Source organism: Octodon degus, unplaced genomic scaffold (assembly GCF_000260255.1).
Source record: "Octodon degus isolate 3935 unplaced genomic scaffold, OctDeg1.0 scaffold00100, whole genome shotgun sequence".
NCBI classification, from domain to species: domain Eukaryota; kingdom Metazoa; phylum Chordata; class Mammalia; order Rodentia; family Octodontidae; genus Octodon; species Octodon degus.
In genome coordinates, this window is record NW_004524676.1 from 5,246,483 (window position 1) to 5,260,628 (window position 14,146).

At 48.2% G+C, this 14,146-nt stretch overlaps 1 protein-coding gene across 2 annotated transcripts in view; it reads left to right on the top strand.

Moving 5' to 3' along the window:
- Ano6 (anoctamin 6) overlaps positions 1-13,517 on the top strand; it is a 169,584-nt gene extending 156,067 nt beyond the window's left edge. For both annotated transcript variants that reach the window (XM_023723612.1, XM_023723613.1), the window contains 2 exons: positions 230-335; positions 10,462-13,517. In XM_023723612.1, coding sequence (XP_023579380.1) covers positions 230-335; positions 10,462-10,659 — 304 coding nt within the window. In that variant the 3' untranslated portion in view covers positions 10,660-13,517. The remainder of the gene's footprint in view (positions 1-229; positions 336-10,461) is intronic.
- Positions 13,518-14,146: the final 629 nt, after the last annotated feature.

Here is a 14,146-nt window from a genome sequence, read left to right on the forward strand (position 1 = left end):
GTGGAATCCATTATTACCATCATTTTCTAGTTATGCATTCAGTGAATTATTGCCAGAGTCATTGTTTTCAAAGTTTTATTGCCAAAATGAGCTCTAGGAGAAAAATTTGTATGATGTCCAGTTTAAAAGAACATTGCATCAAATGACTCCTTTTCACAATAGAGCTCTTGTTTATAGTATTTTGTAAAAAAAAAACCTGCTCCCTAATATCCGTCTGTTTTGTTTCCAGGTATCGTGACTTCCGAAATCCCCCTGGACACCCACAAGAATATAAACACAACATCTACTATTGGCATGTGGTTGCTGCCAAGCTGGCTTTTGTCATTGTCATGGAGGTAGGAAAAGTATATTTTGAAATAGTTTTAAGGCCATATATTTGTACATCTTATATTTCTTTAAGTACTGTCAACTCAAAATGTGTTTTCTTATTGCATGCTAAGAATTACTTTAGAACATATATTAATCAGATTTGGTATATTCATAATGCTATAATTAAATGAAGTTGGGATTTTGGGATTGGGTTGAACATCTTTTGCTGTGCTGTTCTTGTGGTGCCAGGGATTAGGCCCCAGGGCGTCATAAAGCTACATTCCCAAGCTTTGATTGTGACGCAAGGTTGGCTAAGTCACTGAATTGCCCGGGCTGGGCTTGAACCTGCCTCAGACTCCCCAGTGCTGGGATTACAGCCCTGCGCCACCACGCCTGGCGTGGTTTCTGTTTTAATAGTTAGAGAAAGCCTGTTGTGTGCAAGAAGGACGCAGTTCCCTTTGGTGCAGGACCAGCTGAGGGCCTCTTGCACTCGGGGGTGCGGAGCCGGGCCTCGGACTGCGGAGGGGCGCGTGCGTGCATGCGTGCGTGTATGCATGCGTGTGCCTGCGTGGGACCCCGCCGCGTGCAAGGTGCGCTCCATGCTCTTTCGCTCACTCGTATTATCATTCTTTAGTCACTGCATTTTATATAACACCAACTTCTTACAATAATTTATACATCTGTAAAATTATGTATCTCTGAAAAATGACGAAGGCAGCTATAAACTGTCAGTTGATCTGGCCAGATTTTTTTCTAGAGCGACTGCCAAATTGCGAAGCTCCAGATTGGTGTGGAAAAAATAACCCTTTTTTAAGTAGAGCAGCTGTGCAGCCCAGGTTTGCAGTCACCCTGGAGGGTGGAGTCTGCATAGCCCGCTGGATTCTTTGCCCAGGCTCCTGCCCTCCTCCCTCCCGCCTCTAAATCCCCATTTTCATTCTTGTTGTTACTTATCTCATTTCATATTTATGACATACAATGTTTATACTCACTTAGGTTGTTAGGCTCCTGTGCTTTTTTTTTTTTTTTTTTTTTTTGAGACAGGCTGGTCTTGAACTCAGTAGGTAGGCCAAGCTGGCCTCAAACTTCTGGTGATGCTCCTGCCTCAACCTCCTGAGTGTTGGGATTGTGACATGTGCCACCACACCCAGCACTCCCTTGTCTCTCTCTGTGTATTCTTTATTGCTCTGTTTGTACTGTGACTTCCTCAGGTGACAGTAAGTGTCCCATCATCCAATCAGAAGCCCCTCCTCTGAATACTTGAGACTTGGACGACATCTTAAATCTAAACCATAATAAATACAGTCAGATATCTTTTTTGAACATTGCTAGTTCTAATACAAACCTAGAATCATGACAGCATTTGGAGTCACTAGAAAAGCATTCCCCAGTGGACATACCAGCTTTCTGGTTTTGTGGGAAAGCAGTATCTTTGGGAACAGATCGTTTCAGTCTCCCTCAAAGAGTTGGGGGAGGGGAAGACAAAGAAAATCCCAAAGCTAGGTCTAAAATAGAGAGAAGAAAAATTAAGGTCAGTCCGGCTCATTTCATAGATGCAAAGATCATTTTAGAAGTGTAAAGCAAATCTAGCAATGTATTTTTAAAAGGTAGCATCACATTATGTTGACTTTAACCCAGAAATGTAAGGAGACATAACAGAAAAATCCACTCAGCTGAAAGTATTGCCTTCTAAAACAGATGACAGGAAAAAAAAGAAAAAAAAGACCTTTTAGCCAGGTGTGGTAGTGCAAGCCTGTAATCCCAGCATTTGGGACAGGCTGGGCAGGAGGCCTGGCTCCGGTTGGATGCTAGCCTGGGGCTACATCGTGCCTTCAAGGCCAGCCTGAATTACAGAGTGAGACCTCGCTCAAAATAAACCTCTCAGGCTGGCCAGATAGCTCAGCAGTTTAAAATGCCTGCATAGGCAGACTCAGGGACCAGGGTTCAATCCCCAGCGGGCCATGCCAGCCCTGCTTCCCCCAGGTGCACTGAGACCATGACTGAGATTGGGCATGGTGGCACGCAACTGTAATGCCAGCGCTTGAGAGGCTGAAAACAGGAGAATCACTACGAGTCCGATCTGCATAGTGAGACCCTGTAGACCCTGGACTGCATACATTAAAAATTAAATAAACCTCTTTCCTGCATCCCTACTCTTCTCTGTCACCCCAGTGAATGGCTTCTCTCCATTCTGTGTCCCTCACCACTTCTCCATTTTTCTCTTCCTTGGGGCCAGGGCCTTAGAGAGCGTGGTCACCGCTTACTGTCTGTGACTGTACCTTGTTCCTTCCACGCCCATTCTGGTCAGGCCCTCCTCCCCGCCCCACTGAAGGTACCTCTGCCATCCTCCCCGCTGCGTCATGCCACCCAGTCACCCTCTCCGGTCATGTGACCTAACCTGCTAGCGACATTGCTTGTAGCTGATTACCCAGCCCTCTTTGAAACTTCCTTGGCTCCTAGGAAAGCGCATCTTTAACAGCAGTAAAGAGAGACATGGAAAGTCATTACGTAACAGTAGTGAGGTCACTTCAGCAACAAGAAGTAACGCCTGTAAGTACGTGTGCACCCAGTATGGGCACACCTCAACACAGCAGTACCTCGGTTCTCAAACTTAATTCTTTTTCCTCGGTTCTCAAACTTAGTTCTTTTTTTCTTGGCACTGGGAAGCGGACTCAGGACCTTGTGCCTCCCAGGCAGGTGCTGTGCTGCTGAGCTGTCTTCCTGGACCCTCATGAACTTAATTCTTTCCACAATCCTGGTTGAAAACTAAGTTGGATGAGAACTGAATCAAATCCAGTGCTTAGGTTGAGTGCTGACCTTGTGGGGAAAGTGGATTTGGTTTGCAGCCAATTTGGTTTGTGACCAGAATCTTGGAAAGAATGAAGTTCCTGAACCCAGGTGCCCTGCCCGTAAGCCAGGCATCAGTGGACTTAGGGCACGGGAGCCTGCGATACGGTAATAGCAGTGGATGCTGACACCCTGCTTTCAGCACTGGACAGATCGTTCAGACAGAAAACCAGTAAAGTACAAAACCCAAAACCAAGTGACGCTGACAGACACCTACAGGACACTCCATCGTCAGCTGCAGAGTACCTTTATTCTGAAGAAAAAGCACATGGACCATTCTCTGAACCAGATCAGAGGGCAGACCACAGAATAAGTTCCAACAAAAATTTTTAAAACTTAGCCAAGTATACAGACACATGGAAATTAAGCATATTCCTGAACAACCAATGGAATAATGTCAAAATTAAGAAAATTGTAAAATGTCTTGAAAGAGATGACAGTAAACAGAATGCGTGCCAGCCCATTCTGGCAGCAGAAGCACGGAGGAGAGCTGAGTGTGCAGTAGCAGGCACCCGCGCCAGAATAGCCAGAAAGCCCTGGGCTGGGCTAGAGGGCGGTGGGAGGGAGCTTGCCTGGTGTGCAAGCAAGTCTTAGGCTTAAGCCTCAGTACTGGGGAAAAGGCAGGAAAATCTCAACTTAGCGTTACTCCTCAAGGCACTAGCAAAATGAAAGCAAAGTAAACTTTATAGACCTAAGTATCAGAGAAGAAATTAAACAAATTTGATTAAAACAATATGACCAAAGAATGAAATGGACTGGTTTTGAAAAGCTAAAATTCACAAACCCTCACCTAAAATAAGACAAAGACACCTTTAACACTTGCAGACTTGTAGTGATCCTCTAGCCCAGTTTTGGGGTCGGCATGGCACACCTCGGGTTCCGAGGCTTGGTTCAGCATGCAGTACTGGAGATTGAACTTGGGACCTTTCCCTTCAAGGCAGGCTTGTAGACCACCGAGCTGTTTCCCTGCCTACCTTTATTTAACGCTTTCATATAGCATAGGACCAGAAATCCTAGCCAGAACAATCAGGCAACAGAGAGAAAGAATACCCAGACTGAAAAGGTGGTAGGCGTGGCCAGATAGCTCAGTGGACTAAAGTGCCTCCTTAGGAAGGCGCAGGGACTGGGGTTCGGTCCCCAGCATGCCATGCCAGCCCCGCCCCTGGAGTGTGCTGAGGTGACAACTGAGACTAGGCATGGTGGCACACACATGTAATCCCAGCACTTGGGTGGCTGAAAACAGGATCACTATAAGGCCTTTCTGTATAGTGAGACCCTGTAGACTCTGTATTAAATACATTTTTAAGAAAAGAAAGGTGAATCATTGTTCACAGATAGTAGAATCTTGGACCTGTATTTGTATAAATAAAATGAATTACGATAGAGAAGAATTGCAAAATTGTTTGAATACCTACATTTTACAAAAATTTAGTTGTGAAAAATTAGAAAACCCAAACATAGTAGTAATAGGTAATTAGATTGAATTGGTAACAAAAATTCTCCCATCAAAGAAAAGCCCCAGACTCAGTGGCTTCACAGCTAAAGTCTACCAGATATTTGAAGAACTAATACCCATTCTTAAATTATTCCAAAAAGTTGTACAGAAGGAGTCTCCTAAAGTCATTTTATGAGGTCACCATTTACACTACTATGAAAACCAGACAAGGAGTCAACCAAAAAAGAAGGTTACAGGCAAAATTCTTGATTGACATGGTTCAAAAATTTTCAACACAGTAGTAACAAACTGACCTAATAGCACGCTTAAAGATCATTCACCCTGATCAACTGGGATTAATCCCAGGAATGCACAGAAACAAATGGAAAGCCACCCTTGCTGTGTTCATGAATTAGGGGACTCAGTATTGGTAAAAGTCTGTGTCACTTAAAGTGATGTAAAGAGTCAGTGTAGTTTGGATCAAAATACCAATGACATGCTTCACAAAACTAGATAAAAACAATCCTAAAATCTCTATGAAGACACAAAAACCACCTAAGCAATCTTAAACAAAAAGCAAAGCACCCAACATTATATTATCTGACTCAAAATACAATACAAAACTCTAGTAGTTAAAATAGCATGGTATTAGTGTACATATAGACTGATGGGACAAGAAGAGCGAGCTTGTGGTAAACTATACCTGTACAGCCTACTGATCTTTGACGAACTTGCTAAGAACAGTGACAATTTTTTCAGTAAACAGTGCCTAGAAGGGTAGGTATCCACGTGTAGAATGAAACAAGGCCCCTGTCTGACCACTTACAAAGTCAAGTAAAAATGGACCTAAGACTTTCACACAAGACCTGAAACTATGAAGTTACTAGAAAAAAAAGCTAGAAATGTTCAGGACTCTGGAATGGGCAAGGGTACTTCGCATAAGACCATTTTTTAAAAGCACAGGCAACCAGAGCAAAAAGAGACCAGTGGAATTACTGTCTGCTCAGCAAAGGAAATAGAGTGAAGAGATGGCCTAAAGGAGGAGAGAAAAATATACGCGAAGTGCGTCCCTGTGGTAGGTTACCTTGCCTGTTAACCTGGTCAGCCTCTGAGACACTTGGATTAGCAGAGCACTCCTGTTGGCACATCCGGGTGGGCTGTAGGGTTGTGACCTCGGCACTATCACTTGGTCCCCACTCCCTCTCTCCTTGGCCCTTCTTTGCGCTCCGCCATGACATTTCTCCCTTGGGAGCTGCTAGCTGTGGGCTGAGGCCTCTGAGTCTCTAAGCCAAAGAACGCTCTCCTCCATTAAGTTTTGGGTACCAAGCACAGTGTTTTGTCCCAGTGATGGAAGGCTGACCAGTACAGTAGCTGCTGAGGTGCTGACACTAGACTTTGGAAGGAACTCCATAGCAAAAAGTAAACCACCCTCACAAGTAAGCCACCTTCAAGCAGAGCAGCGGAGAGCGAAGCCCGGAGAAGAGCAGAATGCCTGAGTGGCACACCGACCTCCCAGCTCTCCTCAGCATGCCCCTGCAGCCCGCCTGACGCCTGCTCACCGCCCAGCGCAACTCCACTGTGGCCACCGTGGCAGGTTCCCACTTGAACAAGGCATCACGTAGTTGTGCAAATTCCTGCCTCAAGCCACATGTCTCTGGGTTGGTGGCTGGGAAAGGACTGCACTGCAAGGGCCACACTCTTGACAGCAAGCCATGAAGTTTCCATGGCTCTAGTGCTGTCCAGTCTGAAGGCTCCAACAGTGATGTGTACTTTGTCCCCACTGCTATCTGGTGACTTCTGTGAAGATACTCATAATCGGTTATTGTGCAAAGTTTTCGAGTGTAACGAAGCCTGCAGAGGCTGAGTCAAGGCACACCTGTAATGAAAGGGGCGTAACATGCAGCCTGCACCTTGCTGCAGAACACAGCAGGAGTGTGCCGTCGTGGGGACAGATGGGCACCCTCTGGCTGGCCTGCCAACAGCGTCCCTGGCCCTGTCCTGTAATACCGTGACATGGGAGCAGACAGTAGGCAGGTGGAGGCTCATCGTGGGCCTCTGTGGATGTCAGAGTCAGGATGACGGGCAAGTGCTGAGGTCGTGCTACCTCACCGAATTCAAAGTAGGACGCTGTGGAGGGCCCTCTGTGGGAGGTCATGACCCGTATGCCTATGTCATGGATGTCAAGACTTCGAAGATAGCAGCTTCTGATCCTGAGCCCGTTCCTGGGTCCTGGGATGGTGCAGGTGGCCACACCATCTTCAACATAGAGGCCATGGCGGAGAAGGATGGTGTGCAGTACACCGAGGAGGCCATCAAGCACGTAGAACTAGCCCCACATCCACTCCTGTGATCCCAGGGGGAGCCTGCACAGTGCCACCTCACTGGATTCCGCGCAGCCTCCGACATGAGCCACTTTTGCACCGGCAGTGCCGACTGCAGTTCCAGCGTCCGCATCCCTGGACTGTGGTCAGAAGAGAGGTTCCTTGGGACGCCGCCACCCTCCCACCGCTGTGGCCCCTTTGCCATGCCAGAAGCCCCGATCCGCATGGAGCTTCTTAGTGATGCTTAAGGGGTCCTGCCTGAGCATCCACTTGCCGGCTGCTCTTCACCCCTTCTCTTCCCGATTTCTGCAGCTCTGGGCCCCCCAAACAGGGCGAAGACCTGGAGTCAGGTACAGAGCTAGGCGGGGCTCCATGGCTCCAGTTCTAGTTAGTTTTAGCAGAGCTCGCTGCCAGCTCATTGAGAAGACCCGCGCAGAGGAGGGCTGCTTCTGTCACGGCAAGGGCTCACAGCAGGCGAGAGGGCGACAGCATTCTGTGGCACTGTTTACTCAAACTGTGTATTTAAAAAAAAAAAAAAACCCTGAAAGGATGGCTCATGAATGTTTTTGCCACGAAGAAATGACAAATGGGAGGTGCACGTATGCTATTTGAACACTTTGAAACCTGTATCAAAACATTGCCTGGTACCACGTATGTATAGAAAACATTTATGTCTGCTTTAAGAGTAAAAACTCTTTAAAGGCTGGCCGGATAGCTCAGTGGATTAAAGCACCTCCAGATACAGGGACTGGGGATCCATCCCCCGTGTGCCTGCTGGCCCCGCCCTGGGGCGCACTGACACTTTTGACGGAGACTGGGCAGTGACGCACGCCTGGAATCCCAGTGTTAGGAGACTGAAAACAGGAGGATCACTCTAAGTCCGATTTTTGTAGTGAGACCCTGTAGACCCTGTACTAATACATTAAAAGCAAAAACTCTTTTTAATCTTTTCTACTCCTTTGTTCCCTGCAGTCTTAGTTTTAAATAACAAATGGACTTAAAAGTAATATTTTCAAAAACTTCTCTCCTGAACTCAACCCATGAATCTAGCTGTCTCTTGGTCTTTCTGCTTGGATGTCCCTTAGGAATTTTAAACCTCACCACCCCAGATGCTTGTGTTTCCCTCAGGCTCCCCAGGCATCAGAGCTGCCCACGGCAGCAGCCCGCTGTGCACCTGTTGAGGGAGTGAGCCACCCAGGTATCGAGTGAAGGATACAGCAGGCAAAGGGCACCACAGGGTGTCACGAGTGGACACCAGGAGTGAGTGGCCTGGCTGCAGAGAGGCAGAGTGGCCTCTGCTTGTTCTTGCCCCACATCTAAACCTGATGGCTTTCCCTCAAAAATATGTCCCTGATCATTTCTTACAAACTCTGCTACCGCTACCATGTTAGCTTTGTGGTACTGTAATAAAATGTTAGCTAATGGCTGCAGCCGTTTCCACCATGGTCACTTGGTCCTGACACCTTTGGGCCTGTGGCGAGGCATTAAGTCATGATGGGAGCATGTTACAGAGGGACCTGCTCGCTTTACAGCAGCTGGGAAGCAAAGAGCCTGAGAAAAGGATCAGACTTCCTTCCTCTAGGCCCCGCCTTCTAAAGGTGGCTACCACTGCCCGGCCGCACCACTGCCTGAGGTCCAGGCCTTCAGTGGGCCACAACACAGCAGGTTTGGGCCCCCGGCATTCCTGCCATCTTCTCCTGGCAAGATCAAGTCCTTCCATGCTATAAAGGCCTTGCGCCATCCAGCCACACTCTGCTTTTCCATTGTCACTTCTCCCTCTCCCTCCGCACCCCACCCCACCATCCTAGAGTGCATGCTGGGACCCCTGTACTGTTGGGCTCTTCACCAGCATGCTGATGGTGAGCCTTTCAGAGGCTGAGTGCCAGCCAGCACCACAAGGCCACTTAATACACAGTGCCGATACTGCGATTAAACCTGAACACTGAGGTTTTAATTCAGAAAAAAACCAGCTCTACCTTAACATCTTTTGCCTTGGAAGAAAAACACTAACAGCGTGCCATAGGTCCACCCGTGGCGGCTTGCCTCCTGTCACCTTCATGGCTCCCTCCCCAACCTCCCTGACACCTTCACAGTGGGCCATTATCTGTATGTCTCACTTGGGGCAGCTCTGAACTGCTGGTGACAACTGCGTGCCCGTCCACGAGGCGACATAGTCCCGTTGGGTGGCACAGGCTGTCCAGTGGGAGTCATGCGTGCACCACGGGTGGTAAGGGCCAGCAGAAGGGTGCTGAGGTCTTCACTTGATTAGGCACAACCACACCATCGCATGTACAGTCCATGACAAAAATCTCTGTGAGAAATTCTGTGGTGCCGTTTCTCCTGTACTGCTGTATTGTTTCCCATGACGCTAAGCACTTTTTAAGGAGGACACACAATTTGTTTTTTAAGTATGTTTACAGTGTTCTGTCTCTGCCCCTTGGCTAGGAAAGGGCTTTGGGGCAGTAAATAAATAAAAAGATATTTAGCCTCATTGGTCAGGGAGATAGACCACAGCGAAGGTCCATTTCATAATCATTAAATAGGTTTTCTAAAGAGTCTGATGAAACACATGTCGGCAAGTGTGAGATAGCCAGCACCCTTGAGTCTTACACGCTGCTGGGGGGATGTGGGGCGGTCCAGCTGCCTAGAGCACACTCTGGTGTCACCTCGTGTGGTCGGACAGTCATGTGACCACGGGCGCCCACTCCTAAGGAACTCGGTGTAGTTGCTGTTCCGGGCATCAGTGACAGTCCCAGCAGCTCAGCTCCGCGTGCAGAACCCGGCTCCAAGGCCAGTGCCTGCCCAGCAGGGCGCCAAAAGGCACCGTGTGTTCGCACGAAAGTGACGGAGCAGTAAACGCGAGGACTGGTGATGCACAGTGTAACTCTGATGGAGCCTGGAAACTGGTTTTGGATGAAAAAAGTCATTTTCAAAATACTGTATGTAGAACTGTACCGTTACAAGGCTCAACAGAGGCCACACTAAGTATATTATTTGAAGGTATATACATAGTTATTCTTTAAAAAATTGATGGACCGGCCAAATAGCTCAGTGGATTAAAGCTCCTGCAAGCAGGTGCAGAGGCAGGGGGTTCGATCCCCGGGCCTGCCATGCTGGCTCCACCCCTGGGGCGCACTGAGACAGCAATTGAGACTCGGCGTGGTGGCACACGCCTGTAATCCCAGCTCTTGGGAGGCTGTGAACAGGTGATCTAGTAGTGAGACCCTGAACACCCTGTAGACCCTTCCCTAAAATACAGGGGGAGAAAATTGGGATAATGTTTACCTTAGGGGAAGGAGCGCTTGGGACCACGGTTCCATCCATGGCACCACGAGCCACGCCCTCGGGGCAGGCTGAGCCAGCCAAGAAGAAAAAAAAAAAAAGAGAGAGAATGCAGAATCCAAAAGCATTGTCTATGCCCTAGTTTTGTAATTTAAGGGAGGACTGAACCACCCCATTCCCGCCCTCACAGCTGCAGCAGCGAGGACCCCCGTCCTCCCCTCGCCGCGCCTCCCCTTGCCGTGCCTGATGTCTTCCCTGCTCTCTCCGCAGCACATCATCTACTCGGTGAAGTTTTTCATCTCCTACGCAATTCCAGACGTCTCCAAAAGCACGAAGAGCAAGATCAAGAGGGAGAAGTACTTAACCCAGAAGCTGCTGCACGAGAGCCACATGACCAAGAATCTCGGCATTGTCATCCAGAACATGGCTGGACTGGTGGACAGCAACCTCCGACCCAAGTCCGAGTGAGGGCTTCGGGTCTGAGGAGGCTTGGAAGGATTAGTTCTGTCAAAATAAATTAGGAATCGCTGATGAGAATGTTTAAGTTAAATCACTCTGGCAAATCTGAGTCTCAGCTGTCATCATTTTCATGCATTTTTCAGTTTCAGCTCTTGATGCAAGAACTGAGAAATGCAAAAGTCAGATGGAGAAGGGCATAAAACTCCCCACCTGGAAGGCCTTGTGTTTTGTGTTTTGTTTTGTTTTATAAATTGGCATTCTGGTAACACAGCAAAAGGCTTTGTACTGTGCTTAAGCACCACCCCTCCTAACACAGAGCCGGTTTTTCTCCTTGATCCCTTCTGTTCCTTTCTGTTCGCAAACACGATCCCCTTTATTTTTGGGGAGTGTTGTCTTTCTCCACCTCGCCCGGCTTGCTCCAGAGCTGACTTCTCCGTACGCCATCGTTACTGAGACCAGACGTGCTGCCACCGTAATAGCTTCTGTGTGATGAAAGCGTTGCTAACTCGGAGTTGAGAGCTCTATTAAGTGGCCAAGAACTTCAGGAATTCACGGTATTTAGGTATAGCATTGTACCCAGACAGAAAGGACGCCCTAATAAGTAAGCCATTTGAGGCTTCATTCTAGCCCGTCTTTCCATCTTAGAGAAATGCCCGGAATGGATTGCGGTGCAGACAGCAAGCTCCTGAAGCTTGCGTGTGTGAATCCACAGTGGCACCTTGGATTTTCTAGGAGCAGCCCTAGAAGGTTCTGTGCCTAGTCAGTGTGGACTGCTTTGCAGACCTCGACAGAACAGGATGACAAAAGTCAGGAATTCTAACTCACGTTGATCTGGATAGTTAATTTACCTCTTCTAAAGATATGTAGCTTCTTGCAGAAAAAAATGATAACTGATGGGAATTCCATTCTGATCAGCATGATGCGCTTTGAAGAGAGAAGCCGCTCGGCTGCCCACCAGTTGGTTTTTCTACACTAAATACAGGAAGTGCTTTATTACAGATCACCAAGCGCCTTCGTGGCCGGCTCGTTCAGTGACGGTACCGAGCGTGGTCCGGGAGGTAGCAGATGCCCCAGTTGTGAGCCACAGCTGTGGCCCTTGTGTGGCCTGCGTGGGCTATCGCTGTATGCCACGGTGACAAATATGCCAAAGCACCTGCCACATGCTGAATGTGGCCTCCTTGCACCTTCTGTCCTCATTCTAAGCCCAGTCACTTGGTGGTAATTACATGCTGCTCTAGAGACCAGAATATTGCTCATTGGGTAGGGGTAACAGGAGAATGACTTGGCCACAAACTGTAATGTCATTTGGAGGCCACTTCCTCCACCGCTGTGCCTGTCTTGCCCTCTGTTTACGCGGCCTAGCAGCTTGCCGAGCTTTACTGTTTTTGAAGTGTCAGTGAATAGGGCCGGCACCTCTCCACCACCAGCGCTGGGTGGAGGGGGGTGCGCCTGCATCGTGTGTGGATGGGCCCCTCCCCTCTGGACTGCTGTTAAGTCCCCAGGTGCCCCAGGAGCCGACCCATCCAGAGTCCAGCAGCAGAGCGCGACACGTTTCGGTGCCCCAACACTGAAGGCCTCTGATAATCAAGTAGCTTAACTCCAGGTCATAGCTTTCCGCACCTGCTGTGAATGTTTTCAGGGCATGCAGACCACGGGCATGGTGTCTGTGATTCAGCAAAACAGTGTTCCGGGCTTTTGCCTGTCCCAGTGCATCAGGGACAGCATGTCACTACCTTTCTTGATAATGTACGCTAACAGAATGGCCAGCGTGCCCAGCACAGGCCACACGAGGCCTACCACTCTGGGACATAAAGATAAGCATCTTCCCATCAGAGGGAACTCTGTTCTTGTTGCCTTTAGTCCTCGAGGGGGCAGCACCATGCCCTTGCCCACCCTCGGTGAGACAGCTCCTGGGTGTGTGCCGCCTTTTCTCTTATTACCTCTGCTCTTCTCTGATGCATGTGACGATCTCCTGGTCTTAGCTTCAGCAATGTGTCACTCCGGTGTCATTATGAAAAAGGAAATGCTTATACCTTACCTTGCTGCATAGAGGGTAGATTTGCAAAAGAAATGTGCATTTCTGTGTTCTTAGCCCCAGCTGAGAGATCCCTATTCACAGCTTAAAACATGCTGCGCAGACAGGAACAAAAAGTTCCTCGATGTTTCGGAAGGCGGCACAGGTGACGTCCAACACTGCCAAGTTGCCCCAAATTGCTAAGTTGCCATGGAGACCCAGAGACCTCCCCCCATAATGCCATCGGCAGTGTTCATGTGAGTGTCATGTGGGGCTGGGGAAACGGGGCGCTGCGCCTACAGACTAGGGCTGCATCAATGCAGAGGAGTAGAGGCAGCCCCCAACCCCTAAAACCACAGGCCACGGGCTGTGACCCTAAGCCTATCTGGCGTTAACCACTAGAGAAATTTTATCTTTATCTCCTTTTGTAAAGCCTGTGAACTTTAGTGGATTGAAGCGTTAGACCAAATACTCAGGGTTTTTTTTTTTTTCTTTAAACATCCCTCCGATGTTCTAAATATTTCATTAGAAAGGGAAAGCCATCATTTTTGCTGTAAAACTAAACTAGGCAATCTTGTAAGATCTCACGCCAAACTCTCCTTTCTGTTGCACGCAGCTCTTGAATTTCACAGAACATTAATTCACAGTAGGGCGGACTGATCTGTTGATGAAACACATCTTGTGCCGTTTGCTTATGTTCATACTGAAAGGTGTTTGAGAAGTTAATGTCTGAGCAAAACTAAAGCGTTCATTATGCTTTTCATACACTGTGGCCTCAGATGTAAAATTTGTAATTGTTAATTTCTATGCATTTAATATTCTTTTGTAATTATGAGCATTTTAATAAATTCATTTTTACAAACAGTAACGGTGGTCCGCTCTGTGTTTATCTGAAAGATTTTTAAGGAAAACAAGTATATAGCTGCTACTTACTAATGACTGGTTATACGTTACTCAGGTGGCAAGTGTTAGCTGTTCAGCAGATTATATCTACATTTTCTTTTTCACAGCTACACTTACTTTGAATGTGGCTTTTCTTAGAAAAATGGAGGATGGGGCTTCAGCCGGGACTGCTGCCTTCAGATGCTGGGGCTGCACAGAGAGAAGCTGCAGACCCACCCACCTGCTCGGGAGGCCAGCGGGTCGGGGCAGGAAGAGGGGGGTCTCTATACCCGTGTGAGGGACACCTGCCCACTCGGTGACACTTCAGGGACCCCCACCCAAAGAGGACAGCTAGAGCGGCACTGTCCACAGCAGCCCTGGTACGGAAGGAAGAAATGACAGGATCTCATTACAGAACCCAAGCTGTTTTATTCTGCACACCTGATCCAGATTTTAACTCGTCCTGTCATCTGATTTTCTTGGCCAGTTTATGATTCATATATGCAAATTAAAACTCCAGGACAAACACATTCCATGACTGGGACCCAAGAAAGAAGCATGCGCTGTCACTGAATGGTACTCCGGGGGCCAGGACTAATG